This window comes from Dermacentor andersoni, chromosome 4 (assembly GCF_023375885.2).
Source record: "Dermacentor andersoni chromosome 4, qqDerAnde1_hic_scaffold, whole genome shotgun sequence".
NCBI lineage: Eukaryota > Metazoa > Arthropoda > Arachnida > Ixodida > Ixodidae > Dermacentor > Dermacentor andersoni.
This window is the reverse complement of record NC_092817.1, coordinates 14,110,563-14,134,750: the sequence shown is the minus strand read 5'-3', so window position 1 is coordinate 14,134,750 and position 24,188 is coordinate 14,110,563. Positions and strand designations below refer to the sequence as shown.

At 52.5% G+C, this 24,188-nt stretch overlaps 1 protein-coding gene across 1 annotated transcript; it reads left to right on the top strand.

The window, feature by feature from the left end:
* Window positions 1-2,298: 2,298 nt before the first annotated feature.
* Window positions 2,299-4,310, top strand: LOC129386135 (uncharacterized). Its single transcript, XM_055073522.2, has 2 exons — window positions 2,299-2,895; window positions 3,414-4,310. Exons 1-2 carry the CDS (start codon window positions 2,593-2,595, stop codon window positions 3,717-3,719), a joined length of 609 nt encoding a protein of 202 aa, XP_054929497.1. The 5' UTR covers window positions 2,299-2,592; the 3' UTR covers window positions 3,720-4,310.
* The last annotated feature ends 19,878 nt before the right edge of the window (window positions 4,311-24,188 follow it).

The following is a 24,188-nucleotide window of genomic DNA, read 5'->3' as shown; positions in this document are numbered from 1 at the left end:
TGATAGCGAGGAGAAAGTCAATATCAACAAGGAACTGAGGCAGGGGTGCCCTTTATCCCCACTGCTGTTTATGATGCACATGGTGAGGATGGAGAGGGCGCTAAAAGGAAGTAAATCGGGTTTAATCTTTCATACAAACAGGCGGATAGAGTAGTAGAGCAGCAGCTTCCAGGTTTATTTTATGCGGACGACTAACAAGCAAAGTGATTTGCAACATCTGGCTAATATATGTGGACAGGAAGGCAACAATATAGGTTCGAAATTTAGTGTTACAAAATCAGGCGTTATGGTATTCAATGAAAACAGTGAACAGACAGTGGCAATACAGAGCCAGGAAATACCTCGGGTGAGATAATATAAATACATTGGTATATGGGTAAACGAGTGCAATAGATATACGGAAACACGGGAAAAAAAATAACAGTGAAAGGGAAGAGAAATGCAGCTATAATGAAGCACAGAACGCTATAGGGATACAGTCGGTATGAGGTACTCCGGGGTATGTGGAAAGGTGCAATGGTTCCAGGACTTACTTTTGGAAATGCGGTTGTTTGCTTGAAATCAGGGATACAATCAGGAATCAATGGGAACCAAAGGTCAGTGGGACTCCTCGCATTGGGCGCTCACGGGAAGACTACAAATGAAGCTGTGCAGGGTGATATGGGCTGGACTAATTTTGAAGTGGGGGAAGCTCACAGTAAAATTGATTATGAAGAACGGCTGAAGAATATGGAAGAAAGTGAATGGGCAGGGAGAGTGTTGAGCTACCTGTACAGGAAAAACATTGATTCACAGTGGAGGAAAAGAACTAGGAAGCTTACCCGAAAGTATGCGGCCTGTGGGGTGAGCAACACAGCAACAAATAACGTCAAGCGGAAAGTAAGAGAGGCTGAAATAATCTCATGGGTGGCGGCAATGGAAAAGAAACCTGCCATGAGTAACTACTTAAGAGAAAAAAACGAAATCAGGAAAGAAACAATTTATGATAACACAAAGGGAAGCTCATTACTTTTCGAAGCGAGATCGGGATGCCTTAGAACACGCACCTACAGAGCGAGATATAAGAAGGAAGAAGCATGTGCTTGCTGCGGTAAAGCTAGGGAAACGATGGAGCATGTTTTATTAAAATGTGAAGACATGTGCCCAGCGGTCGATTTAGGCACCACTGGCCTCCTTGAAGCCCTTGGGTTCAGCGAGAGCAGGGGAAAAGTAAACATGTCCGCAATAGAGATTAGTAAAAGTCGATTGGAAGATTGGTGGAAGTAGGGAAACGACAAAAAACGGTGACGTACAAAAGCAAAGTTCACAATAGGGGGTCAGAAAATTTGGTTGTGGGAGTTCATCGTGTTTTTTTTTTCTTTTTTTTTCTTGTTTAACCTAGGTAGGACATTAGGCAGTATAATAGCAAGAGCTTGGTGGCGCAACCCACCGCCCCGTTCCAAAGGGGACGCTCATAACATCCATCCATCCATCCAATGCGGCGCGAGAGGGCCCCTCACACGACGCGTTTCAGCGGTGGGAGCAATACCAGAGGCAGTACGGTGCGTTGCTAGATTGCGTTAATCTCGTTAACGTCGACATTCGTAGAGCGATGGGTTCTGCCCCAATTCTCTCTTTCCTCTTATGGGGCCAATCCGAAAGGTATCATCACCGTCATGGCGTCATGCGAACAGGCACGCGCTGAACGAGCAACCAGCAGCCTGACGGTGAAGATCAGCCAAACATGGGTCAACCAGATAAGGAGGAAAATACAAGAAATCGTGGGCAAGCAGTTCGCAGAACGGAGCACCGGAGCAAATCCAACACGACCTCTCCGTCCCCAAGACAACGAGACATCAGCGGTGCTCGCAGTCCAGGAAACTCGGACGACTTTCGCAGTGCTGCAGGCAAGGTTGCAGACTCCGCTGCAGGAAGTGGGGGCTGAGAGATGTGGCGGGGGGGGGGGGGAGGGGGACTTAGTGGGCGATACGCGCCGGTGTAATTTGGCGTGCAGTATTTCACGTAGCGTGCCTCCAGTACTAGGATACACGATCCTTCTTTAATTAGTTTACGTTTAGTTTAATTAGAATTTAGTCGGTGAAACTTATCACATTTCAGGCATACGTTCACACTGACTTTAACCTCCGTCGTAACACGCTCCACGTGCATTTGTGTCATCTCCAGAGAGGCTTTTTGTGACAGAGACTGAAAGAATGAATTCGGCGAATGTGAGCATGCTCGGGTGGTTGAAAGCCGCACAGGCGCGCGCCGCACACCAGCGGTGCCAGGGCTTCAAATCAGAACAAATGGCTGTCAAAATAGAGTCGAGTCAGGACTCGGGAATAAAGTTTGGGACACTCCTAAAATCCTGGACGACTGGCCTGATTACTTGCAGGCAGCCCTCGCGGTCCACCAGGCCCTCGTAGTCCACCAGTCGACATTCGCAATCCAGTAAGCTCTCGCATTCTAGGTACTCGGAGTCCACAAGGCGCTTGGAGTCCACCAAGTACTCGGAGTCCAGGCGCTCGCAGTCCCAGCGGCGGGAATGCGCGGCGGGTTCTCGAAGCCGGAGTCGAAGACAGCCGGGACAACTTAGGTTACCACAGAGGGGGCATGTCCTCGCTGCGCCAGCGGCATCACGTCGTGCGCTGCGTGGACGTGCTCATCTACTACAGCATCGTGGTCAGCACGTTCCTGCTGTACTCGGTCGGCTTCATCGCCTACAAGCTGGACGAAGACCCGGAGGAAGTGAAGGAGTTCTACCGCACCATGACCACCTCGGCGTCGCACACCGTCTTCACGCTCGAGGGCACCAGACATCTGCACGATAGAGCCGACGAAGCGGCCACCGAAAGGAGCAACGATGTCGCCAGCGATGACACACGAAGCCAAGAACTTCTGACGTCCACCGACACGGTCAGCGCTATTCACGTTACTATTATAATGCCACATGTGTGAAATATTGGTATAGACACACAATATGATTATCTTAAAGCTGCAAAATGACAGAAAGGGGGTCCGAAAGTTAGTGCGGAGTCATGGCTAGCCACAGTAATCCGCAAACACAGGAGCAACCGCACAGATAATCGCAAAAGCTGCGCAAATGGCGTCGGAGCAAAGCACATGCGTCAGCAAGCAATCCATAGCGTTTTCAAGCAAACGAAACTTTTTTTTTTTTTTCGTAAGGCAACTAGCAGACGCAGAAAGCGATCTTGATCATTCATCATCTATTCGTGTTTATTTTTTCACTCTTATCTGTTACTTTCTTGTCAAAGTTGCCTTTTCGAAATCGGCGCGTCTACTAAAACACCATCATATTTGAAGACAGCGCGCGTCTTTGACCCGCCTACTTTCTTGTCGGCCTTCGGTCTGGCAGGCAGCGTGACACCCGCTTGGTTCCGCTCATTCGCACTCTACTTTTGCTCCTTACCAAGGTCCCCGATGCGAACGAAGTTGAACAGCGGCAGCGTTACACAGCGGTACCACCTCGCACACCCAAGGTGGGATCGACATCGCGCACGCCCAGCCCTCATTCCCAAGCGTCCCCTGGCGACTCCTTGCCGTACATATACGAGAGCCAAAACAAGCCGGACGACAGCTTCGTGCACCTGCTGCAGGTTGTCGCCGCCAGTGAGAACAGGAAGCGCGCGTCTCGAGACGGGGCCACCCCAGCCAGGGGCGTCGGTGCTAACACCACGACGGTGCCGTTCCTGACCTTTCCGGGATTGTCACAGTGGTAACGACGACCACTTGCAACTATACTTCAGAATCACTGCGGACCGGAAGATATGAAGTTGGTTTTTTTTTTTTTAATGTGTGCTATTACTCTTAAATTACGACAACCTTTCAAAAGATGCACATTTTCAAATGTTCATTAAAAGAACGGCGCGCTTTGCCTTCATAAATAAAGTCAGTATCCGGACAAAGTTCGGGCGTTTATTCTGAACTTTTATTTTTCCGTTAGATGTAAATTTGACATTGATGGAGTAGAAGAAAGCAACCGTAAGCGCGGAACCTTTTCTTCGTGTTTATACGAAAATAAAAACGAAAGTCTCTCCATGCACACGTGGATTTCAACACGACTTCAAAGGTGTCTCACAAAAATAAAAAGTCATGATCCATTCCACTCTGTGAAGTTGGATGACCAGCGAAGCCGGTTAGCGAACGACACAGAGGTGACACAGAATTTTGAACAAACGTACGAATATATTGCCCTGATCTGTGGTCATAGTGACGATATAGGTTTACAAGCACACACATTCGAGTATCACATCCGTCACGTAAGACAATGAATGGCTCATACACCCTTAAGGAATGGCTCATACCGCCATAAACGCGGCCTCCCCATTACGACGACAGAAGAGAAGTGAAATTCTACGCTGGAATGTTGAGCAGCAACGGAGCCAGCTGTGGAAACGGGTGAGCAGTGACACGAGCGCGTTCGCGCCGTTGCGCCGAGGGGAGCCAACGAGCCAGTTGTGGAAGATGACGACGCTCGAGCCATTGCTGATGATGATAGTTTGGATCCCAGGAGGCGGAGGAGTAGATTTTAATGAAGAGAAAGGAGGAGAGGTCGGCCTGGAGAGCGTGTCTCTAGCCTGCTACTTCTCACTGGGGAAAGGGGAAGTGGGAAATATAGGGAAAGGTAGGTGGCGGGTGATTATGTTATGGTACAATGAGATACTATATACACGTTGTCCATTATGCGGATGCGTACTGTAGATGCAATACACGTAAGAGTAATCTTGCCCACGCAAAAGATAATCTTGTCACAAAAAGTTATTTCGCAAACACATTTCGCACTGACTTCACGTCTCACAGCTTCTAGAGGCGATCGTCTAAACCAGTCTCACTTAAAAAGTTCAAAAGTGATCTCATGGCACGTTGGGTACAGTCAACACTCCTCCACGCACCCAAAAGCTTTTCTTCTGAAAAGGGGCGGGAGTCCAAGCTGTCAACAGTAGATTTGAGTGTTCTTCGTTCAGCTGCATATTGAGGGCACACACAAAGTACGTGAGCTATTGTCTCGAGAGTGTGACAGACGCTACATTCAGGGTCCCGTGCCTGTCCAATCTTGTGAAGGTATCGTTGGGTGTATACCACACCCAGCCTTAAGCGATGAATGAGTGTTTCGTGGCTTCTCCGCAACCGAAGTTGAAGCCGGAATTGTAATCCAGCGTCAAGTCTATGGAGGCGCTGTTGTCGATGTTCGGGGTTGTCCCAATGTCGCGCCGTAGAAGTTTTAATGGAGGTATGGAGCAAAGCGGTAATGTCATACCGGGAAAAATGAATTTTTATAATGGTTCCGTCAGTGTGCGCCTTTTTTGCTTCCGCGTCAGCCTGTTCGTTTCCAGCTATTCCACAATGGCCAGGAATCCACTGCAGCACGATGGTATGCCCGGAATGAGACGCCTCAGCAAGCAGAGACATGATGTCATAAACCAGAGGACTATATGCGGTTCTGTCATTCATATAATTGCTGATGAGTTGCAGTGCTGGTTTTGAGTCACAGAACACTGTCCACTTCTCGAGACTCTGTTACAAGGTAGGTGTTACAAGGGTAGTTCTAGGGCGCGTTACAGGCTCCCAGCCCACAGGGGTATGTTCCATTGAACTTGGACCCTTCCTGCACTATCACCAGGATCGGTCCATATGGCAGTTTCTGCACACAGACGCCACGAAAGCCAGGATATTAGTCCAATTCGCGCTGGATGGAGGATGGATGTTATGCGCGTCCCCTTTGGAGCGGGGCGGTGGGTTGCGCCACCAAGCTCTTGCTATAATACTGCCTAATGTTCTACCTATGTTAAACAATTAAAAAAAACACTATGAACTACCACACCCAAATATTCTGATCCCCTAGTGCGAACTGTGCTTTGTACGTCTCCGTCTTTTGTCGTTTCCCTACTTTTCTTCCACCAATCCTCCAATCGCCTCTTACTTGTGTCTATTGCGGACATGTTTACTTTACCACTGCTCCCGCTGAACCCAAGGGCTTCAAGGAGGCCAGTGGTGCCTATATCGACCGCTGGGTAGACGTCTTCACGTTCTACTAAAACATGCTCCGTCGTTTCTCTAGCTTTACCGCAGCAAGCACATGCTTCTTGCTTCTTATATCTCGCTTTATAGGTGCGTGTTCTAAGGCATCCCGATCTCGCTTCGAAAAGTAATGAGCTTCCCTTTGAGTTATCATAAATGGTTTCTTTCCTGATTTCGTTTTTTCCTCTTAAGTAGTTACTCATGGCAGGTTTCTTTTCCATTGCCGCCACCCATGAGATTAATTCAGCGTGGGGACTTTAACGCACATCATTCGCTTTGGGGAGATAAGACTGCAGATTCCCGAGGCAAGGAACTAGTCACAGCCGCGGAAGCTGCTGACTTGTGTATCGCGAACGATGGCAAACCGACGTTCTTCAGACCACCAGATTCATGGAGTGCCATAGACCTCGTGATCCATTCTACAGACCTTGTCGTATCGTCAACAACGGCCTCAGACAGGATGGGCAGTGACCACTTTCCGATCTTCACCAACATCACCGGATTTCACTCTGCTGGGCGACAATTCTGTGTTGTGACCCGCTGGGACACATACAGAGAAGCGTTGGACGAATCCCCTGGTGAGCTGTTCGCAGATATGCTGCGGAGCAAAAGAGTGGCTACCTCAATGTTGAAACTGCCAGATCATTTCCCTACTCCTGATTTGAAACTAAAGAACCTCTGCGCAGCGCGTAGGAGAGCGGAGCGAAAACTAATGAGAAAAACGGCAAATCCATCTGCGAAAACTGAATACAACAGGATAAACGCTGTCATCCGTCGTCACACAAAAAGATTAAGACGAGTTCAATGGGCTGCTTTCTGTGAGAGTTTATCGGCGTTTACTCCCATGACAAGGATATGGGGAGTAATGAATAGCCTATCCGGAAATATTCGCCTACACAGGCCATTCGAAGCACTTGCTTTAAAGCAAGGAAAAGATTTGCAAACCCTTGCAGAAGATTTTGCAGACATATACACATCTGGCAGATCAGCAGGAGTATCGAACCCTCTGTTATCTGAAGCATTCCATACCATGGATACGCCGTTCACCTTTCGTGAGTTGGATTTGGCGCTTAGCAAATTAAGAAGACGCTGTGCTGTGGGTCCCGATTCGATCAGCAATCAGATGCTGACAAATCTGCCATATGAACGAAAACGAGCACTTCTGGACATATTTAATCACGTCTGGAGCACAGGAGAGATCCCAGAAGCGTGGAAGACAGCATGGGTGGTGCCAGTGCTCAAGTCCGGAAAGGATCCTGCAAACCTCACCTCATATCGGCCAGTATCGCTAACATCATGCGTATCAAACTTGATGGAAAGACTAATATGTACGAGGTTAACATGGTATCTTGAGCAAGGAAATAGACTGCCATCATGTATGACCGGATTTCGTCCACGGTTGAGTGCCCAGGACAGTGTCTTGGATCTACTAAGCCATATCGAGCACCATCGCGTAGACGGCCTTTCCACATTCGCCATCTTTATGGACGTTGCCAAGGCATACGACTGTGTGCTTCATACAGGCATCATCAACGGACTCCGAGCCATGGGCGTCTCGGGAAATGCTCTTCGATTCGTCCATGAATTTCTCAGTGATCGATGTGTACAAGTTAAGCTGGGAAGTATAATGAGTGTCAAGCGACGCATTTCCCTCGGCATCCCACAAGGAAGTGTCCTATCCCCCTTGCTTTTTAACGTTGCCATGGCCAGCCTTCCAGATGCCCTGAAAGTAAGTCGGACGGCAGTTAGAATGTCCATCTACGCAGATGACATCTGCATTTGGATCTCGGGGTACCAACACAAACGTTTGGCCCGGATAGCCCAGGCCGCAATCTCCACTATCGATCGCCACTTATCGACGCTTGGCCTATCCTTATCAGCAGAAAAATCAGCCTTCATGCTTTTCCCGGGAGTGAGACGCAAGTCAACACGTCTGACGCTGAATATCAGAGGGCATTCAATTCTTCGTGCAACTCATGTTCGATTCCTGGGCGTCACCATCGACAACAAGCTACTATGGCGTGGTGCGGTCGAAAGTGTTGTGGCTGCATCAGTGCAAAGAATCAACGCACTTCGTCGATTGGCAGGTGTACGTTGGGGAAACAATCCTATATCCATGCTTAAACTGAACGCTGCACTGATAACAAGCCGCATTCTCTATCAGCTCCCTCTGATATCACCGTCATCGAGTCAATTCGAGCGCTTGGAGGCAGTGCACAGAAAGGGACTTCGCTTGGCGATGGGAGTTCCAACGGCGGCTTCAAACAAGAAAGTCACTAATGAGGCAGAGTCTCTTCCACTCCGCCTCTTGGCATCTCAGGCCTTGCTGACGCAGCTATTAAGGCTGGGCGAGTCACGCGCAGGCACGGCGCTTCTCCGGCGGCTAAGATCAAGAACTCGCTCACATTTCCATGCGGCGCTGAACACCTTCCGATTTCTCGGATTGGAATGGCCTAAACGAAGTCGCCTTGATCCGCCATGGTCTTTTCCGGATGTTACCTGCAGCCTCAATGTACCCCACCTACCGACGAAACGCACCATTTCAACTGCCGAAGCCAAGTTTATTGTGCTGGACCACTTGAGCGCTGTGTTTCAAAGCCATCTACAAGTGTACACAGACGGTTCGGTGTGCGCACAAACAGATAGCTGTGCAGCGGCATTCTGCATACCATCCCTTGATGTGTCATGGTCTGGCCGACTGGATCGCGTAGTTTCCTCTACAACAGTAGAAAGCGCCGCAATCACCGCGGCTTTGCGGAAACTACGTGCCTTTTCTGCACGAGATGTCGTGGTGCTGACGGATTCCAAGTCAGCATTACAAAGATTACATCGGGGCCTACATCTAGAGAAATTTACAAGGCAGTCTCTGGCACTGATTGACGACCTAACGAGCAAAGGATTTAACATAACGTTTCAGTGGATTCCATCACACGTAGGAATTGATGGAAACGAGGAAGCTGACGCCCTTGCACGCCTAGCGCTGACATGTGTCCCAAAAGTGAAAGCTCCAAAAGCTTTTCAAAACCCTAAGGATGCAATCCGCCTTCACTTTAGACAGATGCACAAGAATCCACACGAATCCTGTGTGACTCATGGATTTACACGCGAACAAGCGACGCTTTTATACCGCATCAGGACCGACTCCGCATACACCCCAGCTTGGTTATACAAGACTGGGCTTCGCGCTTCCCCACTCTGTGTTTTCTGTGGTGACATTGGTGACATCGAACATTTCATTTGGCTATGCCCACAATTTGACACAGAAAGAAAAGCGTTGGTCGACAACCTGCAAAAAAGCGGTCTCACGCACAGGACCTTTGAAGACGTTGTTTTCCCCGGAGGGCCCGCGGCATTCAGGAAGAGAGCGCAACGAGTGCTGATAGCCTTCCTGCGAGACACGGGGCTCATCGACAACTGGTGACACACCCCCTGATCTCAACTCGAAGGAGGATCAGGCGACACAATTGCCGGCTATGTATGCCAGGCTAACCCCGCCTGCTTCAACATCACCACCACCATCACCACCTAATTCAGCGTCTCTGACTTTCCGCTTGACCTTCTTTGTTGCTGTGTTGCCCACCCTACAGGCCGCATACTTGCTGGTAAGCTTCCTAGTTCTTTTCCTCCACTGTGAATCAATGTTTTTCCTGTACAGATACCTGAACACTCTCCCAGCCCATTCACTTTCTCGATCCATCCACTTTCCAGATATGCTAGCGCCGCCGCGCGGATTCTTTCGGAAGCCGGGAAAGGGTGATGGATTTTCCGCTCACGAGGTTTCTGCAGCAGTATTGGCGTTTTGGTACTCTTCGATATGGAAAAAAACAGCGAAGACCAACCGCATGTGCAGTGTCTCACAATGCACAAATCGTGCAATATTGGGAAAAGTAAGCCTGCACCACTTTCTAAATGAGTAAAAAACAACGGAGGAAGTCGTGGGCGGTCAAGCTCCGCATCGGGAAGAAAATGAGCGAAGAAATCGTATGTAGCGAGCATTTCAACCCTGGATCGAACCCTGGATCTTAAACCTACACAATTTCGCTGTAAAAATTGTGGAGGCGGAGTGTTCATTTATCTACACTTTAGCGAGAGATATGCGAAAGCATAGGTGGTTGTACATGTGAATAGTCTGTTTTACTCTGTAAATCGTCCTGGTCATCTGCTGTGTTATGTCTACTCAGTGTGGTTCATTCTAGCACATGACACCTGCACGAACGCCACGTGAGTCACGCCCCAGTATACAAATACATCTTAGAAAGTATGCACAATATTTAATTTAATGTGCTGCGTGACTAGGAGCGCTTTCTTCACCTCAGAGCTTCGGAAAACGCAGTGCAGTGCATTGCGACGGCGTATATTGGCGTCTCATTCGGACACGACCTTAATGAGCCGAGCCACCTAGGCGATATTTATTTCCTTCTGTCTCATTTCTTATGCTCATTACCCCAACCGCCCCACACATCCTGACCCAATACCGAGAAGCCAGCGCTCGTCTCCTCCGGCCGTGACTGCGTACAAGCTGATCTGATAACGCGGAGCGTGCAGGTTGCCAAGCCTTTCGATAAGAGAGTAGCGACGAACGTGTGGAGACGAAGAGGCAAAGCTACGGGCGCGGCGGCTGCTGCACATGTGTTGCAGCGCCAAGCAGTCCGGCAGCGTTTGAGTGCTTTTGGTTGCTCCGAACCGATGCAAACAGACGCTGAATCGACGCAGCTTCCACGTGCGACAGTTTCGCGATTCACCAGACGCGAAAGGGTGGGGGTGGTACAAGAGAGAGAGAGAGAGAAAACTTTTATTGTCAAGTTTTAGTGGAGCTTTCTTTCCCAGCGGTGTGGGCTAGCGTGGCGTCTGCTTTGCCGCGACGCTATCAGCCCATTCCGCCAACCGTATCTGGTCTTGCGGGTTGGAAGTTTACGTCTTTTTCTCCCACTCGTCATGTGAGGGAGCTCGCCTAAAGAGTTCTCTCGGGGGAGGGTTCTTTTGGCATCCCCACAAGATGTGATCTTGGTCCGCAAGGAGACAGCTACAATGTTTGCAGTTTGGTGGATATTCAACACCGGTCAATGCAGCTAGCCTTTTTGGACTAAGTACAGATCTAGTCTGTACTCTCCTGAGGTTAGTGGCCTGTATTCTTGTCAGTGTCTCGTGCGGGGATGGATATATTCGCCTGGATTCGCAGTAATAAACGGTCATTTCGTTGTAGGTGTGGATACCTTCATGTCGGTCAACCCCGTCGGGCAAGCCCACCTCCCGGTTACTAGCTGCTCGGGCGGCTAGGTGGGCGGCCTCATTGCCAGGGTTGCCCGCATGAGCGGGTACCCACACCAACTTCCATTGATTGAGGTTTTTGTTAATTATTCTGAATGCTCGAGGGGAAATGAAACCTGAGGTGTAGTTACGAATCGCTGTTTTCGAGTGGGATATAATAATCTTGGTGCCCGGAATGGAGGTGCCCATGGCGATGGCGGCCTCTTCCGCCTCCACAATGGAAGATGTGTTTACCGTCGCAGAGCTGATGGTGTGCCCGTCGCCATTAGTGACGGCTATGATGTGTCAACCATCACTGGTGCGAGCAGCATCCACGTATATGGTGGGTTGGTTTTTGTAGCATTGCCAGAGTGCCGCCGCCCTAGCTTTGCGTCTACCGCTGTTTTCAGTGCTCATGTTTTTCGGAAGCGGGGGGATAATGATCTTGGTCCGGATAGTGTTAGGTATTCGCTGTCGTTGCGGGGTGTCTAAGGCTGGGCGATACCCTAAGGTGTCGAGGATCCGCTGTCCCGCATGTGTGCCGGATAATCGAACTATTTGAGCCCATTTGTGGGCCTCTATGATTTCCTCAACGTTATTATGCACCCCTAGACTCAAGAGTGCCTCTGTATTAGTCCATTTTGGTAGCCCAAGAGCCTGTTTGAATAACGTTCGGATTAGACCGTTAATCCGTTCCAAATCCCTCTTCCTGAGATGCAGGTAAGGGCAGACATACGCCACTCGGCTCAGAAAGAAAGCCTGGATTAGCCTGCAGGCATCTTTCTCCTTAACTCCGTGCCGTCGGTTGGAGACCCTCCTGAGAAGGTTCTGTAATTGCCCAGCTGTAGTTTGGAGTCGTGCTACGGCTTCTTGGTTGTGCGTGTTTTGCTGGATCCACAATCCTAACACTCTTATTTTAGGAACGGGTGGGACCGGTTGTCCAGCTACCTGCACCTGAATGTGTGCCGACAAATTAGCAGCCGCATTTGCGGGATTTTTTTTTCCGGACTATAAGCAATTCTGATTTTTTCGGCGAACAGCTGAGGCCATTGTTGCGAGCGTATTTCTGCACTGCGTCAGCCGCTGCCTGCAGTGATTCTGAAATCTCTCCATCCGACCCAGTGCGCGTCCAGATCGTTACGTCATCGGCGTAGATGGCGTGCCTGATATGAGGAATCTCTTTGAGCTGTCGGGATAAGCCACTCATGGTAGTATTAAAGAGGAAAGGAGAAAGTACTGCTCCCTGTGGTGTACCTCTAGTGCCGTGCTCTATGGTTTTGCTTTCAATATTGCCTATGTTTACGGTGGCAGTACGTCCCTTGAGGAATGTGGTAATATAGGTATATGTTCTCTTACCTACGTTCATGTTGGATACGTTTTCTAGAATGGCTCGATGTGAGACATTGTCAAACGCTTTGTGTATGTCTAATGCTAACACTGTTCGAGTTGCGCGTATAGGCGCTGGGTTAAGGATATCATTTTGTACTTGCCACAGTATGTCTTGGGTGCACAGTTTAGGACGAAAGCCGATCATTGTCTCTGGGAAGAGAATGTTGGTTTCGGCATAGTCAACCAGCCTATTGAGAACCACATGCTCCATAGCCTTACCAAGACAAGAGGTAAGAGATATGGGTCTGAGGTTCTCTAGACTGAGTGACTTGCCCGGTTTAGGAATGAAGACCACGCTAGCGTGCTTCCACTCTTGCGGGAGTGTACCGTTTTGCCAGTGCTGATTAAAAAGCTTGGTGATCATTGTTATGGTAGGGTCATCTACATTCCTGAGCATTTTGTTGGTGATCTTATCTTTACCGGCTGATGATGTCGTGCGTAGGCAGCTGAGAGCGGCGCGTACTTCGGCCTCGGTGATGTCTTCGTCTAATGTTGTGTTTTCGTCTCCTCTAACTTTATTTAGTGAAGGCCAAAAAAAATGAAAAGAAAATTAAGATGCCGCCGTTCCGCGGGTGGCCTTCAGGCTGCCGGTCGCGGCCACCAGATCATGCCTGGCGGCGACTTCCGCTGCCCAGATCGTTAGCCGTAGCTGGACATCCGGCTCCGAGCTGGCCAAAGCAGTCTCCCATAGCTGCGGACTAGATACATGCCAAGAGGCAGGGGGAGAGTGTTTCAGGCACGAATAGAGAATATGAGCATAGTCTGCCCGTGGGTGTCTGCAGAGCGTGCATTCAGGTGAGAAGGCACCGGGGTGAATAAGGGCAAGTCGGGCAGGAGAGAGGAAAGTGTGGGCCTGTAAATGGCGCCACGTGTTCTATTGGAGCTTAGACAGGGATTTGTGAGGGGGAGGGAGGAATAGGTGAGAGTTGCGGCAATGAAGGGTGATGTCATGGAAGGTGAGGAGGGAGTCACGCGTGTCCATCCCGGAGTGGAGGGGGCCAGCTCGGTCTGTCATCTCGCGGGCGATGGAATTTGCCGCCTCGTTGCCAGGGTGCCCCGCGTGAGCCGGAACCCAGAGGAGTTGGATACGACGAAAAGGGGGAGGGGAGTGCTCATGGATGCTGAGCGCAGAGGAGGAGATGCAACCCTTCGCAAAGTTGTGGACTGCAGCTTTGGAGTCGCTGAATATGAAACGGGCCGGTGTAGTGGCAATGGCGGGCGCAATAGCTGCTTCCTCCGCGGTAGTGGAGGTGGGGGCAGGTATAGTGGCAACGGTCAGGGGAGAAAGTGTATGGGAAGTGGTGGCAAGGGCGTAGGCGGGGTGGGAATTGTATGGCGCCGCATCGACATACACAGCATTAGACTGTGCCATACTGGCGCCAGAGGTTGGAGCCGCGGGCAGAGCGGCGGGCGGCGTGATGCTCAGGGTGCATGTTGCTTGGAAGAGGGTTGATAGTGAGCATGGAAGATACAGAGGAGGGTAAGGGGTGGGTTACACAGGCAGGGGACGCAGGGGTCAAGCGGAGGGAAGAGAGAAGGGCTCTACCAGAGGGGGTGCGAGAAAGGCGGTCGAGTTGTGCCGTGCGATGGGCCTCCACAAGCTCTGAAAGAATATTGTGGACGTCCATAGCTAGCAGACGAGAAGGTGGGGAGCGCAAGGGCCGACTTGTAGGCTTGGCGGATGAGACAGTTCACCTTGTATTCCTCGGCGCGAGAGAGGAAGAGATAGGGGAGGGAGTAGACAACGCGACTGAGAACGAAGGCCTGTACAAGACGACGGAGGTCGTGCTCACGCATGCCGTGGTGCCGGTTAGCGACACGTCAAATAAGTCGGACGGTCTGGTGGACAGTGGTAGTTAGGCGGGGAAGGACGGCAGTGTGTTTGCCGTTGGATTGGAGAAGGAGACACAGAATGCGGAGGCAGGAGACAGAAGGGACGGGGTTCACGTCAATAATGATACTAAGGGTGGGGGACGAGGTGGGGGCCGTGCCTGGAGCTGGTATGAGCAAAAGCTCTGACTTTGACGGGGAGCAGGCCAGCCCGCCTGCGCGAGCACGACCGGCGCCCACGTCCGCGCCCGCCTGGAGGACGGCCTCCATCTCTCCAATATTTCCGGTGGTCAGCCAGAGGGTGATATCATAGGCGTAGAAAGCATGTGACAGGTTAGGAATGGTAGCGAGAGCGCGTGCCATGGGGAAAAGAGTGATGTTGAAGAGAAGGGGGAGAGGACGGAACCCTGGGGTGTGCTCTGATTTCCAAGAGTGAAATTTGGAGAAGACAGAGGGCCGAATGAGATCTCAGCCGTGCGACGGGCAAGGAAAGCCGCGATATAACCATGGATACAGGACCCACGTTAAGGGTGGAAATAGCATCTAGGATGGCGGAATGGAGGACGTTGTCAAATGCTTTCGTCATATCCAGTGCCAAAACCGCACGAGTGCGCTCGGCGTGAAGGGGGTGAAGAACGTCTTCGGAGAGCTGGAGCATGACGTCATGGGTAGAAAGAGAAGGGTGAAAGCAGAACATCGATTTGGGGGAAAAGTGGTTGTCGTCTAGAAAGTTCTGCAAGCGGTCGTGAGCAACGTGCTCCAAGAGCTTACCGATACAAGAAGTGAGGGAAATGGTGCGGAGATTTCGGATGTCTATTGGTTTGCCAGGTTTGGGGATGAAAGTTATCTTAGCGTGGGTCCAATCGGAAGGCAGAGTGCTTTCATGCCAATGTTTGTTAAAGAGGTCAGTGATGGCCTCGAGGGATGGGGTGTGCAGATTACGGAGGGCCTTGTTAGAGATTTGGTCGGCCCCCTGTGTGGAGGTGGTGCGGAGTTTATGCAACGCGGCACGAACCTCGCCCAGGGTGATATCGGCGTCGAGCGCAGAATTATGGCTGCCGGTGTAGGAAGGGCGAGAGGAAGGGGAGTTGGTGCAGAGATTGCGATCACGAAGAGCAAGAAGAAAGTCGGAATCAGAGAGTGGAGATGAGTGAAGGAGGCGCGTCACGTCCCTGCGGTGCGTGGCCTTGGAATGTGACGGGTCAAGGAGGACACGTAGGAGAGCCCATGTATCCCTCAGCCCGATGTTACCAGCCATGCGCTCGCAGGTCTGGCCCCACTGCTGTCTGGTGAGAGAGGAGCAGTGCTCCTCCATGTCCATTGCCAGGCGAGCAAGGCGGAGGCGCAGCGAGCGGTTGTGTTTCTGGGAAAGCCAGCGGCGGTGCAGGGAGTGATACGCCTCCCAGAGGTGCAGGTGGTGACTATCAGCCGTGTAGGAGGGAGGAGGGGTGTAGGTGTAGGTGTGGGGACGGTGGAGGTGGCAGAGGAAACATCCTGAAGCAAATTGGTGGTCCACTGAGAAATGTCTGAAGTGGAGGTGGAGGCTTGTTGCCACGATTGGCGGAAGCGATCCCAGTCCACCATCTGCACCAGGCGCTTGCGGGAGGAAAATAGGGTGAGAAAGGATACAGAGACAAACAGCATATAGTGGTCGTTACCGAGAGAGACCCAGGTGTTCGTCCACACCGCGTCCGGGATATTTTTGCAGATGGAAAGGCCCGGATTAGTGTTCCGTTGCACGCTGGAGCCAATGCAAGTGGGTTCCGAGAAATCGTTAAGGACGGTCAACTGTTCGTTCTGCACGAAGGTCCATAGCCCCAGGCCCTCCCTGCAGTTCTTGGGGTAGCCCCCCAACTTACGTGATGAGCGTTGAAATCCCAAAGAATTAGGAGTGCGTTCCGGCTCGCTCGTGAGATGGCGTTGCAGAGAAGGAGGAGGAGGGGAGCTTCAGGTGTGCGGGGAGGGCTGTATACAATAAGGACAAGAAGGCTGGCATCTTGCCACCGCCGGGGAAGGAGTTCTTGGCCAAGAAGAGGTGAGTGCACTCCGGAACGTCGAGCGGATGCTCGATTGCCATGTAGGCGCGATGAACTAGTGTGGCAACGTTCGGAGGTGAAGGGGAAGCAGGGTGGAAAGCTGTGTAGTCACGTAGTTTCACTGGGGAGAAGGTTTCTTGAAGGGCGATGATAGCGGGGCAGTCGGAGGGAGGCATGTTCTGGAGGTAGAGCTGCAGCGTGTTCCGCTTTGCGCGGAAGCCACGGCAGTTCCACTGCCAGAAATCAAGGCGCGGGGTGTGTCTCGCCATCTTGAGGCCGGGGTGCTCCTGCTGGTGCAGGGTGCTTGGGAGATGAGGATGAGGGGAGGAGAGATGAGACATTAATGGTCATCTGGGCAAGATCAGCTTCGAGGGAACTCTGGCGGGCCTCAATTTTGGCCACGCGGTTGTTAATTTGAGCCATCCAGCTCTGCGTGTACGTACGCAGCGCTGTAATGGCGGCCATGAGGCGTCATTCATGTGCCTCGAGGAACGAGGCCGTGTGGCGGATGACAGGGGCAGGTTCGGTAGAGGAGCGCCTCTTATGTGGAGGGCTGCGGTAGGGGGAGGAGGCACGAGAAGACGCGGCCGAAGAGGAGGCGGACATAGGGGCGGGAGGTGGTGGTGGTGGGGGCGGGCGAGCGATGGGTTGTGAGGTTTGGTGAGGGGAACAGGTGGGGAGGTGAGGGCGCGCGAGCAGTGCCTGCAGCTGTTCTTTTAGTAGGGCAATTTCGCTGCTCTGGGCTGCGATTTGAGCTTTTCTTTATCGGGGTCGGGTGTGGGAGGCTGCGATCGCCAGCTCACCTGGGTAGCAGTTGATGGGGTGTCTTGCCCCGGTAGCGGTGGAAATGAGGCGGGGCTGCGGTCCCGGCTTGATCGGGAGCTGGATCGTTGACGGGGGCGGGATGAGCGACAGTCCTTGGCGGATGGTGTTGACTGCTCTGAGTTGGATGGCGTTGACTTGGGGCTGGATGTGAGTGGGGAGGGACCTCCCCGTTCGAAGCGGAGCTTACACGGGCGGGACCCCCTGACATGTGTGCCGCTGCACAAGATGCATTTAGAAGTGCAGTCAGGGGGGTCCCAAGCCGCGTGCACAGCTCCGCAGCATGGGCAGCGTCCGGACCTGGGCTTGGTACATACGTCCGAGCGGTGGCCATGGCTCCAACAATTGACACACGCTTCAGCCTTGGGGCGGAAGGGGGTGACAGATGAACAGGCCGCAGTTGAACATTGCGGTGCGAGGGAGTTCTTTCGTGCCGACGAAGGTGATCAGGATGGACCGGGTGCGACCCATCTGCCTTGCGTCGGCGATGGCGTAAGTGCTGCTGGGATTCATAGCCTACAGGTCCTCGATTATGTCCTCTTGGTTTTGATTGTCCACAGCGTTGTAGATTATGCCACGGAGGGCGTTGTCGGGTGCGGCCACATAAGCGCGCAGTGGCTACAGCTGGGTAGCGAGACGCAACTCAGAGGTATGCACGTACTGCCAGGTGCGTTGCTTCGATGGCATACCGACGGTGAAAGAGTTGTTGTATGGGTTTATGCGTACGCGGTCCTCGGCACGGGCGACGGCGTACTCAACGCTGGCGCTTGAACAGAGTGAGGCAAGGAGGGCCCCATTGGTGGTTGTGCCGAGGTCGAGGCCACCTCCAGGACGGAAGACGATCTTGTAGTCTTCCGCTGGGAGTCGAGGCAGTGGGACGCGGTGGCATAGGAGGTGAGTCTTCAGCGATGACGGGAGTGCCATTGCCAACTTGAAGTGGGCGTTTGTGGCTGAAACGGCTTCCTTTGGATAGGCCACACGGTGGGCTTGGAGCATTCGGGACCAGCGGGGGTCGTCATCAAATTCTTGTTGGGAGATGAGTGTACCATCGACTATATACATTTCATATCGGCGGCTTCGAGGCAACGGGAGCGAGTGCCGGCGCAGCAGACGCCGGTGCGACGCTAGGTGCAGTTGCGCGCTGCGGGCGACGTGGCGTTGCGCCGAGCGTTGGGCTTAGCTCGGAGGCCTTGTGGTTGGTCAAAGATGAGGCCCTGGTAAAACGGTGGTCGGCGGGTCTGGGCAAATGAGGTGTCAGGAACGTCCTTACATCTTCGGTGCTCGGTAGCAGAAACTGGAGGATATCCCGGGCGAGATGCCAAAGCCAGGAGGAGAAATCGCGGAGCCCATGCGAGGCACGTCCGAAGAACGCCGGGCGTGGGTTGCGTCTCCACGCGAAAGGGAAAAACCTCAAAATAAGTCAGCCTTTATACTCACACGTGTGTTCTGTCTTATTAAACTGTTACTAATAAGGTATTTATGTTTTCTCTTCCCCAGCCTAAACAAACGTGGTATAAAACGCTGGACTCTTTTCAGAAGCGCTCTCACTTGTGCGGGCTTTGACTCCGTAGCTCTTCCTGTATAGCCGCACCATATTCCTCCGGTCCATGCCAGTAGAAGCACACCGTACAGTGCAATGCCGCACTGCTCTAGCCGCACCTCAAGGGAGTCATATTCAAGAAAGACATTTCTTTCTATATGGCCGCACCCTGGTCGCAACCATCAACCACATAGCCATCAACCAGACGAGACGTTCATTTGAGGGATAGCCAGCCGTTTGTGCGCAGGCGCGTGTAAGAGCGGGCGCGAGAAAAAAAATCTGGGGCTTTTGCTCCTTGAATATATGACTCTGCCTCGGCATTGCGGAGGAAGTAGCGCGTGTTGTAGTCGTTTGTCCCTAGGCATGCCGGCATTGCGGAGTGGGGTCGAGTTTTTTTACGCTCGCACGCTGCTGAAAGGCCGCCGGTGACGGTGACTGACTCAGCGCCGCAGGCGCGATGAAGTCTGTCCGACATACCTTCTGAGGCAAAGTTCTGGCTGGTGTTGCAGAAGTCGCGGGGTGCGGTAGTGCTGAACTTAGCGTCACAAGTTGGCGGCTGGACGTAATTATATTTCTTCAATCGTGTTTTTTATTCATTGAAACAACGTGTTATTATTTCGCATTATTGGTGGTGCCCTGGTGATCCTGCGCCGCCTGTTTTGTTATAACCTCAGGTGCTCTCCTGAAGCCTCCGTTTGCCGGTTACATGTGCCCTCCTGGAGCAGTGCTTGTGAAAAAATTCAATCTGTCGTCGCGACGAAAAAAGCGACCCGCGACTTATACAACACCAGTCAGAACCTTGCCCCTTAAGACACAGCGATCACCAAATGGGGCATCCGTGACCGCACGCCGCAATGTCGGCATGTCTAGGGGACAAACGCATACAACACGCGCTATGAAACCTCTTCCGTAGTACCTAGGCAGTCATATATTCAAAGAGCAAAAGCTCCCAGATTTTCTCTCACGCCCGCTCTTATAGCGCCTGCGCACAAACGGCTGGCGATCCCTAAATGAACGTCTTGTGGTGCTCGTGTTCTCGCCCGGCTAAAGCCCCGAGACACAGCGTGAATGTCATGGCCACGTGGTAGCCCCGGCGGGGCGGGGCCGGCGAGCGAGCGCCTCACCGCTTCGGTCACGTGTGTTTTAACGCGACAGCGTTAAGGAGCTCGTGTCGCAGAAAAGCCGGTGTCGTCGGCGGCGTTGGCCGTGAGGGAAAAATGGCGGAAGGCAATTTATAAATAAAAATAATTTGCAAGATGGGCTGGGTGGGAATTGAACCAGGGTCTCCGGAGTGTGAGACGGAGACGCTAACACTCAGCCATGAGTTCTTCTATTTTTTATTTCTCAGCCATGAGTTCGATGCTTTAAATCGGGACAAAAGCGCCTCTAGTGAATGCGGTGTTGCCTTAGAAACGTGCCGTAGAAAGTTATACTGCGGTGTATATCGGTAATTATGAGCATATAAATTACAGAAGTCGCAGTTAAACGCGTAGCGAAGTACGTTTCGGCTACATTTCTTCTGCGCTTGGCGCGCACGCAGAGCCATCTTGCGGCAAACACAGAAGAGCCCCTCCTCGCAATGTACGGCGCCGCCCCGACAGGCGGCGCACCACTCGCCCGCGTCTCCCCTTCGTCTCGTTTGGGCGCATTGGGGCCGTGCGGGGACCGGTGTGAGGATGCCCGTATATCCTTTAATAGGGATATAGGGGCCCTATATAGGGATGCCCCTATAGGGCCCTATAGGGCCTCCCTATATAGGGAGGCCGTATAGGGATGCCCCTATATCCTTTAATAAGTTTTCTCGCTCTCGCCCCTTCCAACTTCCAGCGTGCGTCACTCGAACCCTCGTGTTTGGGCGACGCGGCTCCTCTTTCCGCTCAAAGCGCGATTCCTAGGTGCAGCGTCCGATGCGGTACGCCTCTGACGTAATCACTGCGCCGTAGCGCGTCTGGTGGAAAAGCGTCCCTTACTATGTGTGCCGTGCTGCTGGCGAGGAGTCATGTGCCTGCGTGGTGCTCCCAAGCGAGAAAGAGGACGATCTCATCGAGGCGTCAGCCCCATAATCACGTCCGCCTTTATGGCGCGTCGTGGCCCGGCTGTCCGTGCGGATCACGACGTTTGGCTCGCGTAGATCGTTTCTCCCTCCGAGACACCGAGTTCTTTGGTTCGTTCCGCTTGCTCGGGCGCACGTTTAGTCTTTGTGTGACTCAAGAGCATGCCGAGCGAATGAGTGGGCGGCGCGAACGGGGTGCGATAACGCTATCGCGTTCCACTCTTGAAGGCGAAGCTTAAGCGTCCTCCAATTTTTCTGTTTTTTTTTATCCCTGGTCGAAACGAGGGCCACTTTCGCCGCTGATGGCGGCACATAAATCGGCTACAATTAGTTTCTGACACGAAATAACGTATAGAATAAAGTGAACTCGAAAGAGTGCGTGTTATAAAACGTTGTGCGAAATAGTAAATCGTTGGCGTGATTCTACTCGGACGCGGTCAGCGGCAGACGCGCCAGCAAGCGGCTCGCCTGACTGGCATGTTTACTCATCGCTACTAAAGGCGCCGGGAAAACTAACCGCATTTCCACTTAAGAGAAACATAGCTGTTCAGGCATTGATTGTGCTGACGAATTTAGGCGCTCTATTACGAGCTGCAGACGCATCGCAAGGGCCCTCGGCCCCGGATAGACGGCAGGCGAGCTAGGCCTACACCGTCTCCCAGCGATCGCAAGCTCGCCTGGCATGCTCGTTCGCTTCCGTCGGTGCCAATGAAATCAAATGTGCTGCATTTTAAGCATGAAATAACTGTGTAAACGTTGTGCTGACTAACATAGGCGCTTCGTTATACGAGCTGCAAGCGATCGTGTCACAATTAAGCGCCACTGGTGTCGGATTCGACGGCCGAGCGAGCTACGCCTGCCGGCTCCTAGCCATCGGCGGCCGTCAACGGAGCCGATACTGCTAACGCGGCCTTGCGGAAACACGTCTGCAGTGCTCGCATAGACGTGTTTACATTGTCATCGTTTGTTTCAAACAAGAGAGGTGTGCAAATACGTTTGCTTTCACTTTTTGTTCGAAGTTACGCAGCATTCAGAACTTCCACGCAGGGGCGCCGGTTCTGGGCGGAGCGATCCACCGCTCGCTCATTCGTACCATGTGTCCCGAATCGCCGCATGCGGCAAGTCGCACACCACGCGCCGTACGACAGATCGCACACCCGCCGTGGTTGCTCAGTGGCTATGGTGTTGGGCTGCTGAGCACGAAGTCGCGGGATCGAATCCCGGCCACGGCGGCCGCATTTCGACTGGGGCGAAATGCGCAAACACCCGTGTACTTAGATTTAGGTGCACGTTAAAGAACCCAAGGTGGTCGAAATTTCCGGAGGCCTCCACTACGGCGTGCCCCATAATCAGAAAGTGGGCACGTAAAACTCCATAATTTAATTTTGAACAAATCGCAAGGAAAATCGCACCATATGCCTCGAGCTTAAAACCCCTCAACCTTCGTAAAGTAGCGACACTCTCCTCCTCCGCCTTCACTCCTCCTTGTTTCTGCTCTCTTTCATGCTCCTTCCTCGACCGTGGCGCCGCCTACACTGCTCGAGCGTAGCAACGGCGCCAACCTGCTTTCGTCGCCACTCCGTAGACGCTTCTCGAGCAAAAGTGGCGCTGATGCACGGCGCGAGGGCCCACCTGATGCTATTAGGCCAACGCGGCGTCGGCCTCGGCCAGAGCGCGCAAAGGCGGCATTCTTCAAAGCGTGCCGCTACTTTACGAAGTTTAAGGGGCTTTACGCCCGGCAGTTTAGCAAACGCGCTGCCAGCAGGCAAAGAGGGAACACGCGCACTAGCTGAGGTATAGCAGAGGGGATAGCAGTTATATGGACACACTCCAGGCAATTTTCCGCCGTAGGCGTTGTCGTGATGTTCCGTATAAAGTCGAAGTGAGATAACATCGCGGGGCGCGCAGTATGCTGTAGCTGCGAGGGAAAGGTTGCGAGAGTGAGTCGAGAAGGATGGGGGCTAGATGAGGTATTTAAGATGAGGCGGTGCATTCTCGCGCACGCAAGGGAGGAAGGCGGTGGGGCGGGCTCGCCGTCCTTTCACGCGCGCAAGGGGGGCGCTGGGAGATGTGCGCTAATGCGCGCCCGCTAGGAAGGCGGGTGAGGGGACGTGGCAGGATAGTGCGCATTTCTCCTGTTCCGGTTGCGGCACCTGTGCGCGGCCGTGCACGCTTTATCTTGGTGATGGGTTCGAAGGCTAGGCGACCCGTGATGCTGGCGGCTTCGTGTGCGCTGTTCACGAGCGCCTATCGTTCGCATTGAAGCAAGCGGCAGCACGATGGCGAATTCGCTCGCCGCTGCTGCCGCTCTTAATCACGCCAGCGTTCTCACAGCGAGTGTCCGCCGTCGTCGCGGGAGATGCGTTCGTGTTTGCCTGTGCGCGCGTGACTACGTGCTTGTTAACTTAATTCGTAAGTGAATGTTTACAGCAGTTTATGCAGCTGATAAAACTGCTAACCTTATACTTCATATAGCTGTCTAATAATTGGCTATTGCAATCAATGCTTCGCCGTTAGAGCGAAACCAACCTTCCTTTACTGCGATAGCAATTATATGGACACTCCAAGCGCATTACCGCCGTTGGCGTCGCCGTGATGTTCCTTATAAAGTTAAAGTGCGATAACATTGTGATCGCGCGCCGTATGCTGTGGGTGCGAGTGAAAGCGTGCGAGGGTGAGCCGAGGATGGTGGCTCTATCTCGCGCACAGGGGAGGGAAGTGGGAAGGAAGCATGCGGTCTCCGATCGCGCGCAAAACATCGGGGGGGGGGGGGGGGCGTTTTACTCCGGGGGCGGCTGCATATGGCGCGCTGAGCGCGGCCGCGGACCTTACATTGAAAGCGATCTGCTACGAGTACAGAGCGTAGGTGCGCGGCCGAAGATTGATAGCTTCGTGTGCGCTGTGTTCTCACCGCGTAGTTCGCGTTGAAGCGAGAGGCAGCACGAAGGTCAATTCTCTCGCTAGTGCTGTAACTCTTCCTCACGCCAGCATTTTATCAACGAGTATCCGCGGTGATCGCGTGCAATGTGTTTGTTTGCCTGTGCCTGGGGGGGAGGGGGGGCGTAACGCTAAGCTTGTTAATTCAGTTAATAAGCGAATGTTTACATCTACTTACCGCCAATAAAGCTACTGTCCTTACTTCGTACATCGATGCTTCGCCTTTTAGACGAAACCGCGTCTGTTTTTTTCTCTTAAAGCATAGTTTATTTTATATATATAAACAAATTCGCAGCTCCGCCCGAAAGGCGAAGCA